The 21,404-nt window shown below is 46.0% G+C and overlaps 1 protein-coding gene across 1 annotated transcript in view; it reads right to left on the bottom strand.

Moving 5' to 3' along the window:
- The window catches only part of FAM169B (Protein), a 35,628-nt gene extending 19,064 nt beyond the window's left edge, over positions 1–16,564 (bottom strand). Inside the window, exons 1-3 of the mRNA XM_087829255.1 lie at positions 16,534–16,564; positions 3,549–3,682; positions 655–754 (exon numbers count right to left, since the gene is read on the bottom strand). Of these exons, the coding sequence (XP_087685381.1) occupies positions 655–754; positions 3,549–3,682; positions 16,534–16,564 (265 nt within the window). The remainder of the gene's footprint in view (positions 1–654; positions 755–3,548; positions 3,683–16,533) is intronic.
- Between the last annotated feature and the right edge of the window lie 4,840 nt (positions 16,565–21,404).

Here is a 21,404-nt window from a genome sequence, read left to right as displayed (position 1 = left end):
AAGGTGGATGGGTGAACCAGAGCCCTTCTCTCCTCCCCACCTCCTGCTCCCACTGCTTGCAGCCCCAGGCCCCTGCCCCATGCACACCAGAGCAGGGCCAGGCCTTTCTAGAGAATGCAATTGCAGGAGTTGAGAGCGGTCACAAGTGGTCTCATCACAGAAGAGAAAGAATAACTGAGTTACAGATGACATAAATGTTACAACCCAACCACCACCTGGCCAAAACCCCTCACCTTGCACTAGCCGGTGGCCCTGGGCAACTTACTGGACCATTGGAGGCCTCATCGCCTCCTCTGTCCTGGGGGATGAGTTGTCCCTGTGCTTCACAGGGCTGGGGAGACGCTCCAACAGAAGGGCTCCACCCTGTGCACGCAACCCATACAGGTTACTAGTAAGCAAACTCTACCCTCAAAAGCAGGCGTGAGCACTGTCACTGTGGGCAAGAGGGGGACTAGTGTCTTTAATACTAAACACTCAGTCTGTGTCAATGAGCACAAACAATGCATCATTTCATCTCTAAACACTGAAAATGTATCACCTCTCCCTGATCTAAGTCCAGCCTCAGCACCAATCACCATCTCCTAGGTACCTGGTGCCAGTGGTTGTAAACATTAAATCTGAATCGTGTTTTAAAATCTATTAGTAACTACCCACCTGTCTTTGTGTCCTGGGGACTGACCAAGGTCAAGATTTTATGTTGAGGTTCATCAGGGTGCACAGTGCAAAAGCAAACAGATGAAGCTTCAAGTTTAACCTGAAAAAAAGATAAAATCGCCGTTTGTTCTTTTATCATTGGAAGGGCAGAAGTCACTTTTCAATTAGCACAGTATTTGATGAAAGACCACTGTTACACAGAGCTTAATCTCATAGGATGCAGGTCACATAGAAACAAAAAACGTACCCACTCCGAGCTAACTCGAAGGGTAACATGACTAAGGCTCTTGGCTGCCGCCTCCCAGCAGACCTGCCCTTTCCCTGGTTCACCTGCCCATCATTCAGGCACCAACTCAACATAGACTCAGCTGAAGCCCTCCCAGTCTCTCCCTCCACATGCTTCCTAGGACAGCAGAGGGGCTCCCCTGACCTCTTGGGGCCACTCTATGGACAAGCCTGCATGTCCACCTACACTGCCACTCAGGCTGCCTGCTGCCCTGGTTCGGGTTGCTACAGGCAGTCTCGAGAGATTCGTGGCCCCTCTGGCCCTGCAGGCTCAGCTCTGGCTTCCTGGCAGCCCTGGGCCAGAGAACCTATGCTGGGTGCCTGCTTGCTTATGAACACCAAGCAGCACGTTCAGGGTCTCTAATTGCTGGGACTGCCCCAGGGTGCTTCTCTCCAGCACCCACACCCCAAACCCTCTCTTTATGGTCATTAAACCCACAGCTCCCAGCTCCCAATGCAAAAGGTCAACACATTCTATTGCAAAGTCTGTTTTGAGGGCACAACAAAATAAGGAAAGAATGTGTCAGCTGCATGAGGCAGGCAGGTTGCTTGTCAGTCTACAGCAGGCCTCACAGTCTCCTGTAGGGTCCCGAGACCCTCGAACATCTTCGTGCCTCCCTGTCTGCAAGTCACCTTAATGGAGAGTCCCCATACTGGCCTCCCACAGTGGTTACGTGAGACATGGGTCACCCACGAGACGGCCATGACAAGGCCATCACCAACCACACACACGAAGCATTGTATTGACATGGAAAGAGGCTTATCACAGACATTCTTGTATTCAGACTGTGATCTGAATGAATGTTAAAAAAGCATATATAGAAATAGAAACCACATGGAAACACATCAACGTGCTTATAGCAGTTAACTGTGGGTGATTTTGTTTTCTCTGGCCTTGGCTATAGTTCTCAAATATTTGACAATGAACATATACTGTCCTACGACCAGGAAAACCAATAAGCATGATTGCATTTTAAGCGGGAGAGGACAATTTCAAGACTGAAAACAGAGTAACATATGAAAAGAAAAGGCTTTTAGGGAGACCAGAGTGACGTGTCGTGATATACCCTTTCTTCTTGTTTGAAAAAATCTCTTTGGATTCAAAAAGAAAAGTTAAACTTGCCGAAAGCAAAAAGGAGATCCAACACCCTCCCAAATTAGATTATTTCAACCTGATAAGTGGTAGGAAACTGCTACCATTTCTTAATTAGCTGCTAAAATGGTAGGAAAGCAAATGATTATTTTCATAAAACCAGCTTTAGAAGGGGAAGAGCAAATAGGTACAAAGTCATTCTATCAAAACAACTTAATTTTGGTAACTATCTTATTTTATTATGTCTTCGCTAATAACACTAAAATTATTCACATACTAAGCATATAATATACTAGGTTTTTATAAAGTAATCCATAAACGTTAAATAAAAGCAGATGATCGAAACTTCATTCTTAAGAACTTCAGGGCTAACTCTTGTTTTCATCACACTTCTCAGGTTACCTAGCATTTCCCACACTCCATCCAGCCCTGCAGCCCCGCAGCTCCCTAGCTCCCTAAGAGTTAGCCCCAGCCTTGACCAAAAGAGCTTGCTTTCATTTCTGCTTTAACTGCCACCAGAGGGCGCTAAAAGCGTGTGAGTACAGCGGCCTCCTCTGCAGATCAGCTCTGAGCAACCATCCCAGGACCTGGATTCTTCTGGGAGTTGATTACAAATCTCATGGAAGCCACACTATATAAACTGTACAGGCCATTGTTTTAATTCATTCTGGAACAACTTCAGTACAGTGAAATAAAACCCTCTCTTCCTCAACCAACTTTGCCTGCCAGACAGCAACAATTTCTGGTATGAGTGAAATCTTTTGGGTACAAAACAAGAAAATCTTGTCTCTTTCAACAGACCAGACTCAAATCTGAAAGAAAGGTGAGTGACTTAAGAAGATTCACATATTCTTTTTACTTACTGCAGTGGGAAGAAAAAAGATCTTAAAAGTAACACAATATTTAAATTTTACCCACAATCCCACCATCCTAATAAATTATTCTCATTCTATCCACTCCTTCCTAGTACATGTTCAAAGTGCAACCCTGTCAGTGCTAAAAATCATAATGGCTATCACTTCGCTTCAACTGATATAATATCATTCCAAATCACAAAACTTTAGAATTGAGCCCAAACTTACAGACCAAAGACCAATCAATCCCTTGGTTTTACAAATGGGGAAACTGAGGCCCAACAGGCATTACATACAGTATCTCATTTAATTCTCATAACCACAGTATGAGGCAAGCTTTGTCACTGTCCCAATTTCAGAGATGAGAATACAAAGATCAGAGAGATTAAGACACTTGCTCAAAGTCACACAGCTAGTAAGTGGTAGACCTGGGATTCACAACAGGCTGTGTGGCTCAGTGCCTTGCAGAACTGGACTTATATGCAGGACTCCAGAATCCCAATCCAGGATTCCTTCTGCTTCTCACGGCGGAATTATATAGTATTCACTCCAGAAGTTTTTTTTTTTTTTAAATCTGTAATACATTTTCACTACCATTTTACACTTTAATAAATATATTAGATTCTTCAGAGCTCTCTACCAACATGGAAGGTCACACATACCTGCTCCCCAGTAGGCAGAGAGAAGACCTCTGCTGAGGACTGCGCCCCTTCCCCAAGTGTGGCATAGTAAGCCAGAGCTGCTTCCTGATGCCCTTCGGGGTCATCTTCCAAAATATCCACTGGGTAAATGCCTGCTAGGGGAAAAGAAGGCAAGAAATGACATAACTTTGACTCTTTTGTTAAAAGGAAAGTCAATTATTTCTTGAAGATTAAAAAAAGAAGCACCCAAAGAACATTTACTTTAAAAATTATGTTCACCTATTTTTTAGTGAAAAAGAAAAAAGCAGGCATCAAAAGAAAATAAAAGGCATTCCTGATGGCAGGGTTGGCACCAAGCTCAAGGAGATGTGAGGTCACCATGAGCCCTATTAGACTGTTGTGGAAACTTCCTTTCATGCACCCAGACCACCAAGTGGCTTCCACAGGGTCAGCCACAGTGGCCATGTGCACGAGCAGGTAGGGACCTGGGAAGCTGAGACTAGCTGGTTAGAACTGTGATGGCTCTGACAAAGTCCAGCTTGCATTATGACTTTGTGAGCTCACATACACGTGCAGGTTGCTAAGCTCTGCCCATTCCCCATTAATTGGGCCACCTTTTGTAACAGAGTATAAATGTTGAGTTAGTCTGACTTGAAAACCTACAGCACCTCTTCCTCACCGCCACACTTCTGGAGGAAAATCAGATCCTTAAATAATCACACAAATTGACAGCATCCAATTCAGCCTGGAAGTGGCTGTTGGTTTCCCTGAGATGCTGGCTGGTCTCTGGATGGCATGTCCCAAGTGGGAGGGGCCTCTGTCACTCCCTCCCCTTCTGTGGACCCTGCATCTGATTCAACTCTGGGCATCCTATGGGTGGAGGAGGCTGCTGAAGCAGCTGTCTGTCTCCCCCCTCTCCCTGCCACTTTTCCTCTCCCTCCCCCTCCTCCCCTTCTCTCTCCACACACACATTCAAGGAATCCCAGGCCCCCTCTCACTACAATGAGCGAAGAAGCCCCAGCAACTGATCAGATATGACCCACTGGATGAACCTATAGCCCATCCCCACGCCTTGCTGGGACCTCCAGGCAGAGAGCTCGGGAGCCAGGTGGATCTAACCCAATGGTTCCTTATCAGAAACCACTTCAAATCTTTCACTGAAAATAAACTCAGCCTGCGTGACCTCTTTCCAAATGTCCTGATGCTCTTAGTTCAGGGCGTCAGGGTCCCCTATCAGCCTCTGGCCTCATCCCCTCCCTTCCATCCATCCACAAATCACAATAACAACTATGCTAGCAGACCCTGGGCCCAGGTGCCCACTGAGTCAGGCTTAACTCCCATTACAGAAGAGGAAATTGAGGTCTGAAAAGGAGAATGCTGTGCTAGAGACTGTGGCAACACCAGGGCATGCATGTAAAACACTCAGGTCATGAGTGACCCCACTGAAACAGTGTCCTGTCCCAATCCCTGAGGCCTTACATGTCCCCTCCCCTGCAGCACCCCAAGTCCTCGGCTCCTCTGCCTTGCCATCCTCAAGGTTTACACACCTGGGAGCCCTCCTGGAGCCCCAAAAGGCAAGGGCTCATTGAGTCCTGTGTTCAAATCTTAGCTGGGCCTAGGATGGGAATTAATACGCCTTCACCACCTCTGGGTCCTGTAGGAACTCACACACCTTGAACTTGACCCTCCATAGCAGAGGGAGCTTCACCCCCTCCACCTCCACCCAGGAAGTGCAGGACCCCTCAGGGCAACCTCAGTGCAGCCTTCTCCTCTGCCCTGACCCCACGACCCACGAAGACCCCTCCCTGTGCCTTTCCCTTCAGCTGAGCTCTCTGCTCAAACTGCTGTTCATTTCATCTACTCGGTCAAGTGGCTCCCAAAGGTAAAAAAAAAAAAAAAAAGATTCAGTGTACATTTAAATGCATTAAAAACAGACTGCGCGCACCCTGGGGCTCCTGTCACGCTGCATACTTATCCCATGAAATCCACTTAAATTGCTATCTTGCTCAGAACGCCCCAGGAATGTCCATTTGCTTTTTTTTTTTTTTTAGGGGGAGGGAGAGAAACATCGATGTGAGAGAAAGACATCAATTAGTTGCCTCCCCGGCCTCAACCAGGGCTGGGGATCAAACTTGCAACCCAGATACGTGCCCTTGACCAGGAATCGAACCCGTGACCCTACGGTTCACAGGCCAATGCTCTAACCACTGGACCACACCAGCAGGGCTGGAATGTCCACCTTCTTAAGGAGTGACATACCCTGACTTTCACATTGTTGCAGGCCTGGTGTTTGGGAGATTTGTTTGTCAGATCCAGGCTTTTGGTCCTCTCTTATGAGGTGGAGGGCTGACAGAAAGGCCCTATCAACCAGTCCTACAGAGAAGCTGAACTTGGCTCCTTGAGACCCCTTGTAACAGGGAGACACTGCAGTTGTCCCGGTTTCCCTAGAGGGGCATAGTGTGGAGGTACCTCACCTAAGACCACTGGGCCCAGAGGCCTGGCTGACCCCGGGGAGCCCAGGGAGGCCTCTGACTGGTTCTGCCATCGCCTTCCAAGGGCTGCCTGGCACCGGTATGGTCACATGTGGGCAGGAGAAATGCAGAGAACGTGTTTGCTCCTTGCACAACATGAAATCTTTTCCCTGTAACTTATGTTGCTGGGGCTGAGAACCCCTCAGAGAACTCAGAGGACAATGTCCCCAGGGCACCCAAGACACTCCGGGCTTTACTGCTTGGATGAACTAGAAGTGGGTCCCTCGGGAGGCTTTTTTCAGGAAGCCCGGGAGAATGGATCTTGAGAGTGGGAGCTGCCCGGGCCTACCTCTGGGGAGCAGGGCGCCAAGGACAAAAATGAGCCCTCCCTCCAGGAAAAGGATGTCTGAGTCTCTCGAGGCTCACACCACACCAAGGCACCCACATTTGGTTCCTTTAAAACCTGGAAGCAAGGTGAAGAGCCCTGCACCCCACACACAGGGCCTGCTGCACCCCGAGCAGGCCTGTGGTACAAGGGGAGGCCGAGGCTCTCCAGCCTTTCAGTTCTAATGAGTTCTCCTCCTTTTGGGGAATTTCCCTGGTCAGAAAAGCTGAGCAGCTTCCCTCTTACATAGAAAATGTTTGGGTTAGCTTTCTGGGAAATGGGGCCAGAGTGAAAGGAACAGCTAAATGAGGGAGAGGAGAGGGGACATCCAATGCCCACTGGAAAGGAAGACCCCCACCCTTGGATGAGAGAGGCATCTCCACAATCCCAAGAGAAGGAAGACCCCTGCCCAACCCAGAAGGAAGGAATGAACACACTCACACTCACACACACACAGGACCCTGCCTGCATCCCAGAGGGAGGAAGGCCCCACCTATGCCCCAAACTACAAGGGCACACTTGGGCAGTGCAAAGGGGCCCTGAGGAAGTAAACAAGCCTGGGGTGTCTTACGCACGCTCTGGAGGCCGAACCAGGCTGCCACGCTCGCTTTGGTGGTGATGGAAGGCAGGCCTGGGCAGGGGCTTCCAGATGTGAAATGCTAACAGGCTTTAATAGCTTGAACTGAACAGGAAATATTTTTCCAAAGCCAAAAGAATGTAATCTTTTCAATACAATGTAAAATGCTTTTAGGAAAAAAAGGCCCACAGTTGAAATGATAATTCATTGCAGACTGTAAAGAAATGGAAATCCCCAAATGAGCCCCAAATTTAAGAATTCACTTTAAGCATATGTTTGCTGTAGTCATCCAAAAAACAAAATACTTAAATTTTTATGTTCTAGAGAAAATACTTAAATCATTCAGGATTTTTGTGCCAAAGCTTGAGCTCCCAGGGTTGCTTGAAAGGCATGCCACACACCCCTGAGCCACGGCCTGTCTCCCACTGGGGATCAGCCAGCCACTGCTGAGGAGTTGGGTAAGGCCTAATGATCCAGGGCTTTCAGCACTTTTTGGTCCTCCCTATGTAAATAGCAATGCCAGTAAACGAAGACCTTCACAGGGGTCAATGCTCTGTACTTAACCATTGATTCAGTATCACTTGCTGAATATTCTCTCCAAATACCACTTTACCACAAAGATTAGAAAAATTCTTTCATTTCAGCAAAGTGTGGTTTTTCTCATATGAAAAACATTAATAAAGATATTTTTAGAACGTTACTGAAAGCTTCTACCCATTGGTCACTGCACAGCATTGTGTCATTGGAAAAGCTGAGTATAATCACTTGATTTCCTTTAGTAATGGGGATTGTCATTCTAAAATTACAAAAAGAACAATTCTCACTCATGATAATATGTGAAAAAAATTTGAGAATGCAAAACTATAAAATGGTATTTGACTTTTGTTTTATAAAAATGGTTGAGTAGATACAGCTTGTACAGAATTTTTTTATTTTTGTTTTTGTTTTTACATAAGTGGTGTTTCTTCCTTCAGAAATTAATTTCCTTCTAAAAGAAAATTTTTGTCAGAAGGGATCCTTATTATAGAAGAAATCTGACTAGGGGGCTGAAGTGACTAACTCTGAGCTTAGCAGAGGGTTTGGAGGCTAGTTTCTGACCAGACAGAAGAGGACACTGTAAGGGACAGGAAGCAGAAAGTCTCTACACTGGTCTGAACCCTGGTGGTCCACACAGCCAGGGTGGTAGGGAAGCGCCAATAGGAAGATGATTTCCAAACGTCACCTCAAGCCCGGCCGGTGTGGTTCAGTGGCTTGAGTGTCATCCCATGCACTAAGAGGTCACTGGTTCAATTCCCAGACTGGCACATGCCCAGGTTGTGGGCTCTATCAACAGAATGGGGTGTGCAAGGAAGCAGGTGATCAATGTTTCTCTTTCATCAATGTTTCTATCTCTCTCTCCTTCTCCCTTCCTCTCTAAAAAAATCAATAAAAATATATATATTTTAAAATGCCACCCCAATTGCTCAGAATTCAGGACCAGCAATTCATCAGGATCCCAATTTCTAGTGAGGCATTCATTTCTTTTCACAGTCTGATCCCCAGAGCTGTGTGCGTGCTTAAGAGAAACTCAGTATTCATAAATGCAAACTTCATCCTGAGCCTCCAAAGAAAGCATTCACCACAGGAAGCCTTAAAACTGAGAACTACTTTTAACTTAAAGTATGATTACATTTACTTATTTTTTTAACAGGGCTGTTGCAAACAGTAAATAGCTGAATACCCACAGTTGTGTGAGGCAGTGCCTGGCATGTATTTAATATTGTGGAATCCAGGGTTTGTGCACCTTTCACTGTGACTTCCCTTGTATCATGCCAGCATTTTCACAAGTACATCCTGAGGAAGGCAAGCTCCACAAGCTATGCTGTGCAGGGGGGCTTCTGAGGCCAGGACATTTCAAAAAGGGGGCCTGCTGTGCTTTCAGAGCTTACACTTGGAGTTCCATGTGCCTGTCAGCAATCAGAACATTTAAAAATTCTGCAGCAATGGAATCTGCTTAACCCAGCATTTATTTCTCAAACTTACTTAACTAGGGACCCTTTGTTCCAGAACTCTGACAGGTGACAACACACACCTGAGAGGAGAGTGCTTGAAATAATGTCAGAGACTGAGAACAAACATGCAAATGCTTGGAGCTCAGGGCCCCCAGGAAAGGGGGCCAGGGTGTCGGCACAGCAATCCTCCAAGCAGAGGAGCGGAGAACAGAAGGGGAAGCAAAGACACACTTGGATATTTTCGTTGGTTTTTGATGAGCATCTGATTGCCAAAATATTCTTAGCAAAGAATTGAAAAAAAAGTTGGAAGACAGAATGTAGAATATGTTAGAATGTTTTGAGCAGATGAGCAAAGTTGTCAGGGAGTGGAGGCAGCTCTGGGAAAGGTCTGCAGGTGGTGGCGGGAAGGTTTCGTACCCGGTTAATTGACAGGCAGCCTGTTGCTCTGTTATCACATATTTAGTATTGGCCAATTCTCAACTTGTCATTGACTTGGCTGAGAATAAACCCCTTGTCCCAAATCTGAGATGGTAAATATGCAGATGACTTTCTGTGCCACCCACACAAAGGTTTATGTAATCCTAATTGCTTTTAATATGAAGGTCTCCTAATCTGAGCTTCAGTGAGTCTTTCTTTTAGGCAAATGACACAAAGACAAAACTATTCCCCCCCCCCCAGAATTATGCAAAAGGATAGGAGGTGGGAATGAAACATACTGTTCCTTCTGCATGCAAAGGTATATGACACTTGGGGACAAATGTGGAGTCCGATTTGGGGCAGACAGGAGGAAACAGCATCTTAGCTATCTGCTTCCTTGTCACACCTCCCCAACAACAGGCCACAAAGGCAGTGAGGTTTGGCCATGAGGGCAAGGGCACTCACTAGCTTTGGGGTCATTCAGACCTGATTTTAAAAAATCCTGGAACATATAAAAAAATAAACTGCCATGAAATGGCCAGCATAAACTACAGAATCAGACACACAAGCACTGCAAATACTAAAATTACCCAATATATAAATATTAAGTAGGGAATTTAAAGGACCAAGATTTTTTTCAATTGCCCAATAAGATTCTAGGGGAAAGAAAGTAGATCTAGAAATGAACATCTTAAATAACCAATGAACTGAAAAATATATATGAAGAAATTATCCAGAATGCAGCACAGAAAGACAAAACAGGTGGAAAACATGAAAATCGGGTTAAGAGTCATGAAGGGTAGAATGATGAGGTCCAGTAACAACATAATTGAAGTTCCAGAAAAAGAAAAATAATTTAAAAGAGTCAAGATCTGAAGAAAGAATGGTTGAATATTTTTCAGAATGAATGAAAGACACCTATTCTCAGATTCTGGCATCCCAACCAACCCCAAGGCAAGAAGAAGAAAAGTCCTCACCTAAACACACTGTGGTCAAACTGCAAAACAAAAATACAAAAAGGGGATCATAAAAGCCGCCAGAAGGGAAATACAGACCCTCCCTTGCCAATTACATCGACAACTTCCCTCTCACCAGCAATCATAGAAGCCAGAAGACAATGGAAGAACATATTTATTTATTTATTATATCTTTATTGATTTCAGAGAGAGGAAGGGGGTAGAGAGAGAGAAACATCAATGATGAAAGAGTCATTGATCAGCTGCCTCCTGCACACCCCCTGCTGGGGATTGAGGAGCCCGCAACCCGGGCATGTGCCCTGACCGGGAATCGAACCACAATCTCCTGGATCCTAGGTCGATGCTCAGTCACTGAGCCACGCTGGCCAGGCTGGAAGAGCATTTTTAAAGCGCAAAAGGAAAATACTTTCATCCTCCATCTAGCAAAAGTAACTTCCAAGAATGTGAGTGAAAAAAAAAGTTTAGGAAAACAAAACCTGAGTGAGTCGCCCACCTGCAGATCCTCACTTTATTTCTAAAGGGTGCCTACCAAAGGAAAAGAAAATGACCTCAGGAAAAAGTTAGACAAAAAGAAACAGGAGCAAAGAAACTCAGAAACATGGATAAAATCCAAGCCAATGCTGACCATCAAAACAGAACCAGCTAATTTGAAATTTAAAAAATCAAAATAGACTAAGGTGCTTCACAACAATAGCACATAAACTGGGAAGGGGGTAACTGGAGTGAAAGCATGCTCAAGCCCTGATAAGATTCCAGAAAAAGTTTAGAACTGATTAATTTCAGAATAAATTAGAGTTAATATGCATATTAAAATTTCTAGGTTAGCCTTTAAAATAATAGAAACATAGATATTAAATTTTGAAGTAGGAAAGAAGGAAAATGGAATTAGGGCAAGAACAGGGGGAATCTCAATTGAAAAGAAGGCAAGAAATGACAAGATGATCTGTGTTCAATTAAATTCATATTTAATTATTATTTATTTAAATTCATTTTTAATTCAGTATTTAATGGTTATGATTAAAAACAGATATTCATCAATAAGTAACTAGACTGTTTTTGCAGGACAGATGTTGTTTTATTATTGTTTTTACCCCAAGTATTTTTTAAAGAATTTAATAATATGGTTTTTCAGTATTCATGTATTATGAAAAAACACTAGCAATACCTTTGTTTCTGCAGAGCTTAAAAATTTTTTTCCTAGCTGTTTTAATAGCACCAACATGGGTGACAAGTGCATTACAAAATCACTTATTGGAAAACATAAAGATCAAAACAACCCACTATAATTCACTGGGTGTTATACCCATCTACTCACATACATACACTCATCCAAAACAGTACACTATGCGGCAGCGTAACAGAGGACAAGTGGGCAGGGAGACAGCATTGTGAGGGGAAGGTTTATACAATCTGACATCTCTACAACATGGACTTCTCAAGCACTTACTACTGAATGAAACATTCAGAGACTTTGATTTTGATTAGGGTTCATTTCAGCAAAATGCAAGAAAATGAACACGACTTTCTCCCTCTCTGTTAATGGAATTTGCGAGTAGTGGTTAGACACTTGGTTTCCAAGAAAAACACATTTATCTTAATTTCTGCAAGTCAAGGAAACCCAGTGGTGTAGAAGGGTTTGGGCCTGGGGGAGCCCCCACCCCACGTACACATGGACAGGAACTCTCCCTCAGCCCTCCCTCAGAGACCCCAGCCCTCAGCCTCAGGTGGTGCCCAGTGGCCCACGTGGCTGCGCTGCTTTGAAGGAGGAAAGAAGTGTCAAAAGATTTCCATGCCTCCAGAGACAACGGGGTTTAAGTGGGAAATGAGGGCGCTGCCTGGGCACAGGAATGTGAGAAGGCTCCCAGTGGGCCAGAGAAAGACATGCCTGGGTTTCAGCACACAGAGGCCTTCAGAGCCACACATGCTGTGTGTCTTACCCCCACCCAAGCTTGCTGACTGCTGGCCCAGAAACCAAAACCCCATAGCAGCGGTTGGGGTGCACTCAAAAGAAGGGAGTTTGTAAGCCACAGCTGCTACATCATCACCATAATAAGTGTTATTCAAAGGCCCCAGACCTCCAATTGCTACTGACAGTCACTTAACTCCACTGTCTCCCCCCAGCGCCCGTGATTTGAAAAGTCACGTGACACTTTGGGCATCTAACAACAAATGTGACCAAATTTTGCCCTGAAGTTGGTTTCTCTACCACACAACACAGCAGAAAACAAGGCATTTCCTATAGCGCTGTTTGGAAGTTTCCTGGGCTGAATGTCAGCAGCGGGGCAGGGAGCCAGCTGCCACCAGGAACCCAGCTCAGGTCAGTCAGCCAGTCACCAGACCAGGGTTTCAAAGGTTGGAAAGACAATGCTTCAGTTCCAGTGCCCTCCCACTGCCCAACCTGAGTCATGACTGCCCGGTCATTCACTCTGTCCAGCCAGGACAGGGTCAGGACCCAGCCATCTCTGGCCCTGCCGCATGCAGTAGAGATCCCCGTTCACACAGATACAGTGCAGCCCTTGATGTCTAATGTGCCCAGGCCATGAGGAGGGCCCACTCAGGACCAGCCCTCACAGAAGAGCAGGGTCCCTAGAAAGACACTGCCGGGGAATGGGCTGACCAGGGGCACTTGCCCCAGGGGTGGCAGGCTGCTTGCATTGCCCCACATCCTGAAACACCAAACCTGCAGAAAATCCCTCCCAGCACAGTAACCCTTCCTACCGCCACAGAACCAACAAAGGTCTTCACCACACCTAAAAGGACCTGAGCCCTCCACTCAGGGCTCACGGAGCAGCTGCCGTGTGCCAGGAGTGAGCAGGGCACCAGGGCGGAAAGGTTACTAAGGGTCCCGCTTCTGAGTACTACAATCTGGTTGAGTTGAAGTAACTGACAAACTTTTTTGGCCAAGTGGACTTCAGAGACCATCCTGGCTTTGCCCTTCCCTCTGGATGAAGCGCTGAAGGCTATAGACGCACTGAGTGACAGTGATGAGTCCCAATTCTAGCCCAGGTCCCGCCCATCACCCCCCAGTGAGGCTCTGCTCCCCAGGAACTGGATCCCCAAGCCTGCCGAGTCCAAGCTCCTCTACGGGCACACTTGTACAGCTTGGACTAGGGAAGACCCCAAATGGCTGATGAGTATTTGACAGTTTTAAAGTTTTATGTCAACATGGGGTCATCTCTGAGAAACTGGCTCATGGATTACCTCCTTCCAGAGCATCCACTTTTTGAGGATGGAGAGGAGGGCTCCATTTTAAACTTTACCCTATGACAGGTTCCTTTCTGGGGAGTCAGACCACGCCCTACCCCATTTGAATCCCAACACTGCCACCTACTAGCAGGGTGACCCTAGGCAAGTGACTTCACCTCTGTGCCTCAGCTTCTTCACCAGTAAAAGGAGGACAGTGATAGTATCTGCGTTTACTACTTATTATGAAGATCTGTTAAGGTAGTGCATGGAAAGGCCTCAGTGTAACACCAGGCATCCAGTAAGTGCTCCTAAGGGCTAATTTCCCCCAAATGTTGCCAAGTCTCCCAACATATAAGGGAAATGCCACCTTCCCTCTTCACATCAGCACCTCAAGCCCAGCCTTCTCCCTCTCCTTGTCCTTTTTAGAAGGAGCAGCTGTGCCTGCCCTGATCAGGGCCCTGTGACATGCTGACCCCTTGACCCTCCTTCCCGGCTGACTCAGGTCTGCACCTGCTGGTCTCCTTCAGCACCAGGCCTGCCAATGGCTTTTTCTCTTTCTGGTCTCTCCTCCTTCAGGTCTATGTCTCAAACCAAGCTGTCTGAACTCCCTCTCTGAGCCCTCAGTTCCTGGCCTCCCAATGCCCAGAGGACGTGCTACCCAGGCCCCCATCTCCCCTGCTCTCTCTCCACTCAGCTACAGGAGTCCCAGAGTTAAGGGCAGGCACTGGCTTTACTAGATTCCTCCTCCACTCTGGGTTCTAGAGTCCGTTCCTTTATTTGTGTCACCACTGTTGTCAGGATGTCCCTCCTTGCTTGGAGCTTTCCTGTCTGTAAAGCTCTGCTTATTTCCAGTGCAAACTATGCAACACCTAACTTTTCTAAGTTGGAACACTAAACCGACATCCTAAATGGAAATTATAAAATAGGTCATTCTCACAAACACTTCAATTTTGTGTGTAAACAGAAGGGGTGGGGGCAAACAAATGGCCGCCTCTGTGTCTACTCCACATTTCAGGATGGGCCCAGCAGTCAGCTCTGGTGAACACAGGTCCTCATCTAATAGTCCTTACAAGGCAGCTCAATTCCTTGTTTTACAGATGAGGGAAGTTCAAGGTGAAGGATGAGGGAGTAACAGAACTGGACTGTGTCTGGCTTTCTTTCCTTCCCACTAGACTCCAAGCTGAAATGACAGCAACAGATGGTCTGTGGAACCTAAGGTCTTCAGCATCAGGGAAATTAAAAACATATACATGTTCAGGGGGTGGGGAGAACGTGTGTGGCCCTGAGGCATGCCTTGCATTATTATTGGGAGCCCCCAAAGCTCCCTTGGATAGTGCCCCCTAACCAGGCACACCAATCAGACACACCAATATTGAGAAGTCTCATCTAGATACAGAACACAACTATCACAGAAATGTCACAGTTTAGTGCCAGAGCTGAGTGGGGACTGGATACAGCCTTATCTGAAAGCATAATTCTTAGATTAACGCTTCCTTGCTGAAGAAAAAAGATTCTCACGTAGACATGATTTGCTCAAAGCCCTTTTGGAAATGGGCTATCAAAGTTTGGGCAACAGTTCAGCTATGCAAAACTCCACTCCATTAGGATCTAGCGAATGCGGAAATGATTAAAGGGCGACTGCTGTGTGTCATCTGGGCCATCAGCACCTATGAAAGCCCCAGTGAATGCTGAAGTAAATACAGGGAAATCCTTTAACCATTTAGGCCAACTACACTTTTTCAGAAGATGAAATTAACCATTGCTTTTCCCATAAAAACAAAGTACATCTGGGTAGCATCCACACAGCTCTAAGGTAGTGGTTGGGAGGGACTGACTTATGGTACCACTGGGAAGCAGAGGAGAAGGGAGAAAGAAAGCATGGTCTGAGCAGCTCTGGTGCAGACTGGCTAAGTGTTAAAACATAGGAGATATTTCTGTACAGTAAGCCCCCAAGTGGGCAAAATCTCCAATTTGTGCACAAGAAAGATGAAAGCAAAAGAATAGGTCACTTTTTCTCTTGCCTCAGTTCTCACACATATATATTGGCAACAGAACTCACTATCCACAGCCATGACAACCAACATTCCAGAAAGGACCACATAAAAATCAAAATTAAAAAGGAAACAGTATCTCCCCCTCTAAAAACAGAGACAAAATCCTTTGTCAATCTCTAGATCAGTGAAAACTTTGAAGAGGAATGTAAGTAATTCACACAATTGGCTAGTGGCCACCTTCCCTCCTTAACTCACTTGGAATCAGAAGGAAAACAGCTCAAAGGCACAGCTCTTAAGTGCAGGTCATAAAAACAAGTACCTCACTTAAGGTCACAAACAGTTCTAGGACTCTAAGCAAAACAAGTACAAAGAAACCAATTCTGCCATAGGCTAATTGATATAAACAACACTTAGGTTTCTACCGCATCTCATCAACATTATAATAAAACTACGTTTGTTTCTAATAGGGCCATCCACTTAAGGGGATGTGTTCCAGAAATGTGTCCTCAGGCCACTTCGTGGTGGTTGTGGGAACATCATACCTAGAGACCTCGCAAGTTCTCAGCATCTAACTCTCCCAAGCCTGCTCCATGCAAACTTGACTCCTTTGCGGGACTTGCTGAAACCCTTTGCAGATCTGTTTCAAGTGCTTTTTCTCCAAACCCAGAGAGCACTGGGCATAGCCCCACCTGGGGCCCGGGAGACAGCGTGCTCCAGGGCACCCCGAGCCAGGGTCTGCTCCTCGGGGGGTGAGCGCCAGAGCCCCACCAACCCCGCATCCAATGTCCCTGCCCACTCGTCTCCTTCCCTGGAGGCGACAGGTACTGGGATCACGGAGCTCAGGCGCCAACTCAGGGAAAGTTCTCCTGCCCAAGGCGCGCTGTTTACTGTCCGCGTTTGCAGCAGTGGGGCCGGGAGCTATCCCGCCAGCCCAGCCATTGAAACCCAACACGCGGGGAGGGGCCGTCAGGCTGAGGGCAGAGAGGCTGCTGGCAGGGCTCCCCTTACCTGCGGCTCCCAGGGCCGCCCCAGCCTCCATGCTCCGGCTCCCGCGGTGTTGTGCCCGCCCCTAGCCCGCCTGATCTCACCTTCTCCTGTTCCTGCCCCGCCTCCGCGGTGGCCCAGCTCTGTCCCCAAGGGCTGCCCCAGTCCCCTTCCCTGCCCTGCCCCCTGCCTTGGGGCCAACACCACGCAGTCATCGTCGCTAGGGACCGCCGGCTCCCCAAACAGTTTGCAAAGCGAGTTCGCCAGCTCGAAGTACTTAATTCCCCTGAATTCTTTGTAAAAGGAAACTACCCCCACATCTCGCCAGGGCCCCTGGGCCTTGGCTGGGCATCCCCTCCCCGAGCCCCTCTTTCTGTTTCTATGCGCAAGAAACGTTTGCATTATTGAAAATTTACACAGTTGAAAAACGAAAATTTACACACTTGAAAAGTGAATGTCACACATAGCAGAGGGCATTCAGTGATATTCACTGCCCATTCCAAAGTCTTTTCCATTTTTCCTGACAACTGTCAAATTGCTGCTTTTGCTGATAACCAATTCTTTGGTTTATTAAGCTTATACTCACTTGAAATAGAAATATCCAACAAGAGGCAAATGGTTCTTCAGTATTTCTTCTTGGCCTGTGTCAAGGTGTTTCTTCACAGGGGAGGTAGGAAGCAGGGGTGGTTTTAAAAGGCCAACAGCCTTGGAACCAAAGGCCTGTGGTCAGTCAGCTGGTGCCTCCCCTCTTCGGTTGGCAGGTCTGAGGTTGGTGCTTCTGCACTAGTCCCCTCCAGTGCATTCTAAGCCCTTCTGGGCCTCTGTCCCTTAACTCATCTGCCTGCCTAACTCAAATAGTGCCTGGGGTGGGAAGACTCCCAACTGCTCCCCCACCTTGGGAGCAACCCATCTAAGGCAGGCCAGGGCACCCCCCATGCACGGGATGAAAAAGGGCTCCAGTTCTGCTTCCATTGCACAAGGCTGCAGTATGCACAAGCTGCATCCCAGTGCTGGAAGGTTCCCCTTACAGTCACCCCTGAGTCACCTCTTGGAAGTTTGAGATTTCACTTCTCCAGTGCTGAAAACACAGAAGAACTTGGGCGACAGCATTCAGGACACTTAGTTCCTCCAAACACTGTGTCTCATTCAACAGTTATTAGGCTCTACTATGTGCCCTGAAGAAAGTAAGGACACTAAGCATGTGGGAAGGGTAAATGGCAAAGGCTACAGCAAGTGCAAAGACCTGAGGTGTGAAGAAAACTTTTTTAGCTCTTCACCCATTGTGAAGCCCCTGAAAATCATGGGTGTTATTTCAGATACTGGTACATGGCAGAAACATTTATGAATCTCTGCTTTAAGACATACTTCTTCAAGGCCTTGTTACTTTTTTAAAAAGTTTTTGTGCTGTTTCTTAAGTTACTCACATAGTACCCAAATACACTGTTCCTTCAGGGAAAAAAAAAATGCTTCTCATTCAACTCCTGGTCACAAAGTCCCTGTTTAGTCCACTACTTCCTCTTTCCCTTTATAGTTTCTGGCTTTTCCATCTTGCTTGGGTAGGCTGACGTTACCCCAAAATTAGAAAATAAACTCTTCCACATTTGCTTCCAACATTTTTTTGACCTTTATATTTGAATTTTAAATCCAACCAGAATTTATTTAGGTATGTGGTATAAGGAGCAGATCTAACTTTAGCCAGGTGTTCCCATGCCATTAAGTGGTCTATTCCTTCCCCTACTAATTGGAATTACTTCCTATATCATATATTAGATTCCCATATACATCATGGCTGTTTTATTGACCATTTTACTATTTCTACTACAATGCCACACTATTTTAATTAGCACACTTTTATCACGTATTTGGATATCTGGGAGGACAAGTCCTTCCTTATCAAATATTCAAACAAGCTCATTAAGGATATTGGGGATTGAATGACTGAAATAGCACATAGTCCTGAATATTAATTTGCATACTAACACCTTCAAAGTCTTGAATCCTCCCATCAAAGAACAGAGGCACATTTTGGGGTGACTCCTTAGGAGCCCCTACACCACCAAGCCACATCGTGTTTCCTAGAGGAGAAAACTTGTATTCTGGGGCCGGGTTTGGCAAACTACAGCCCACTGCCTACATTTGTACAGCCTGTGAGCTAAGAATAGTATTTACACTTTTAAATAGCTGGGGGAAAAAATTCAGAAGAAGCATTAAAAAAAGAAGACAATTGTGACACGTGGGTATTATATGACAGCATCCATAAATAACTACTGGAACAGCCCCACCCATCATTTGCATATTATGGATGGCAGCTTTCACGCCACAACAGTAGAGTTGAATAGCTGCAACAGAGACCACGTGGGCCAGAAAGACTAAAACACCTGCTATCTAGCCCTTCACAGAAATTGTGTGCTGGTCGGTTGGAGTATTGAGACAAAAAGGCAAAGGAATAGGGGAGGGTGAGTCCAAAAGGTTACCTTGGTAGGGGGACATTTCTGGAAGATCTGTTAGTACTTTTGACAAGAGGCAGTTTGGCTAGGGTTCTACGTTTTATGGTAATAAGTAGCTGATCTGGGAGCAGTGATGTTTGACACAGAGGAGAGCTATTATTATTTTATTTATTGTTTTAAACGCCAATGTTTCTTGCTGATTTGATTTATTTTCTTCCACCTCCCAAGAGGAATTTGACCAGTTTGATGAAATTTCACTCATGTCCAGTGCACAAAATGTGTTGCAAGGGAGGTGTGTCAGGGATGGTACACAAATTCCTTTTACCCTTTCTCTTGCTTAAGGAGGAAGCCACAACTTGCCAATGAGAAATTTAAAACAAATCCCCCAAAGTTTCATGTTTGGTTCAAAACGTGAGATATTTTAGGTCCTAGTTTATTATAATCTTGGCACCCACTCTTGCAGTCCCTGGTGAGAACCTAGGTGTGCTGTTGCTTGCTTTCTGGTTCACTGGGAGGGACGCACCTTGCCCTCTCAATCCCAGAGCCAAACATGACAAATATTTCCCTCCCGGGAATCTCACTTGTAAGGAAGGTTACTGTGCTTTTTGCTAAATAAAGCATCTCTGTTTAGTTGCCCTTTTCATTCTCAAGCTTACTGTATTTCATAAGCCTACAGCTGTGTTTGACATCAGCAATTTGTTAGAGACCACTTGTTTGTACAACAGAAAGAGAAATCGAAGTGCAGATGTCAGACCTCAGAAACCATACTTCTCTGAATTGTTTTCATTTTATTGTTTTGTTTAACCCTCACCCGAAGATATTTTTTCCATTGCTTTTCAGAGAGAGTGGGGGGGGGGGGAGGGAGAGAGAGGGAGAGAGAGGGAGAGAGAGAAACATCGATGTAAAAGAGACACATCGAGACTGGCTGCCTCCTGCACGGGCCCCAGGGCCAGGGATCGAGCCTGCAACCAAGGTCTGTACCAGAATCAAACCTGGGACCCTTCAGTCCACGGACCAATGCTCTAATCACTGAGCCAAACCGGCTAGGGCCAAAATGTTTTCATTTTAGAAGGTGAGAGTGTGTGTGTGTGTTTTTTCCGGGTGGGGATGAACGTAATCATAGACATGTTACTGTGGCTAAGGAAAGATACTTATATCTCTCATCTTCTGTTTTATTAATTGCAAAATTAAAGGAAACTTTAGGACATAGTAAGTGAGTTATGGGGAATGAAAACACCAGGACACATTCCAGTTTAAGTTAAATAAGAATGGATCATGTCAAATCTTGGAGGAAAAAAAAACTGCAGCTTCATCATCAGTAGCAGAGAAGTAGCATCAGTAAAAGTTGGCAGTCAGCACTTGAGGAGTCTGTTTTCCTGACATACGATAAGTTAACATTAGGAAATACAAGTTACCATACCCAGACCTCACTAGTGTTATCAGAATTTGACCCTAGAGGCAGCCAACTTTACAAACATGGGCATTTCTAGTGGCCTAATCTTGTTTATAACTGTGATAGGCAGGCAAAGAACTCTGACAGAACCAGATAAGTGACATGAACTTGGGGAGTCATCATTCATTAGAAGGGGGTTGAGATACTATCAACAACGCCAGAGGGAGCGTGAGAGATGGGGTAACTGCTTTCCAACTTCAATTTTGGCACTTTAATCTCAAACTAAGGTGATGTGCAAAGCCCTCTGCATCCCCTGCAAAACAAGGCAGCCTAGCCTCTCTGAGACGGCCAGGGAGGCCACTGGGGACAGACGCCACTTTCCACCTGTTCTCTGCAAATAAGCTTGCAACCCACACCAGGGACCAATGAAAAGGAACGGTCATGGGTTCAGTGTCCCAGTCACTGGGATCAGTCAGTGGCATCAGGTGGAGTCTAGCCCTTGGCAGTGATCCCAAATTAAGTGTGGGGGGACTTTTTTTAAATCAGGGGGCCAATTAAGAAGATGGAGCCACGTAGCCATGCCCTCTAGTAGGGCATTCTGAACTTGGGGAAGCTACACGGTACTGGAGGAGCTACAAGGCTTCCCCTGGCCACACCCAGATGGGGAAAGAGAAAAATGTTTTTTGTCACTCGCATTAATAAGCTTTTTTAAAATATATTTTTTGTTTAAAAAAGGGCGTTGTTGTTTTTAAATAGTGTCTTCTGAAAGGTCAAGATGTTGCATAACATGGCTTTTCAGTAGAGGAACCAGCCCCAAACATTAGCTCTTTTGGTTACTCTGACACAATCAGAAAGGAGGAGGCACACTGCCAGAGCCAGGAGGGATGCTGAAAGGACAGTGGCAAACATTTAGTGGCACTGCAGTGAGTCAGCACCATATTAAGGCTTTCCCTGTCCCACACTCAGGCCAGGATTCCCTGACCGGGAATCGAATCGCCATCTCTAGGATCCCAGGTCGATGCTCAACCATGCCTGGCCAGGCCCTTTTCTTTTTT

Source organism: Miniopterus natalensis, chromosome 22 (assembly GCF_054644295.1).
Source record: "Miniopterus natalensis isolate mMinNat1 chromosome 22, mMinNat1.hap1, whole genome shotgun sequence".
Lineage (NCBI taxonomy): Eukaryota > Metazoa > Chordata > Mammalia > Chiroptera > Miniopteridae > Miniopterus > Miniopterus natalensis.
Note: the sequence above shows the minus strand (reverse complement) of the source record. Positions and strands in the feature narration are given on the sequence as shown.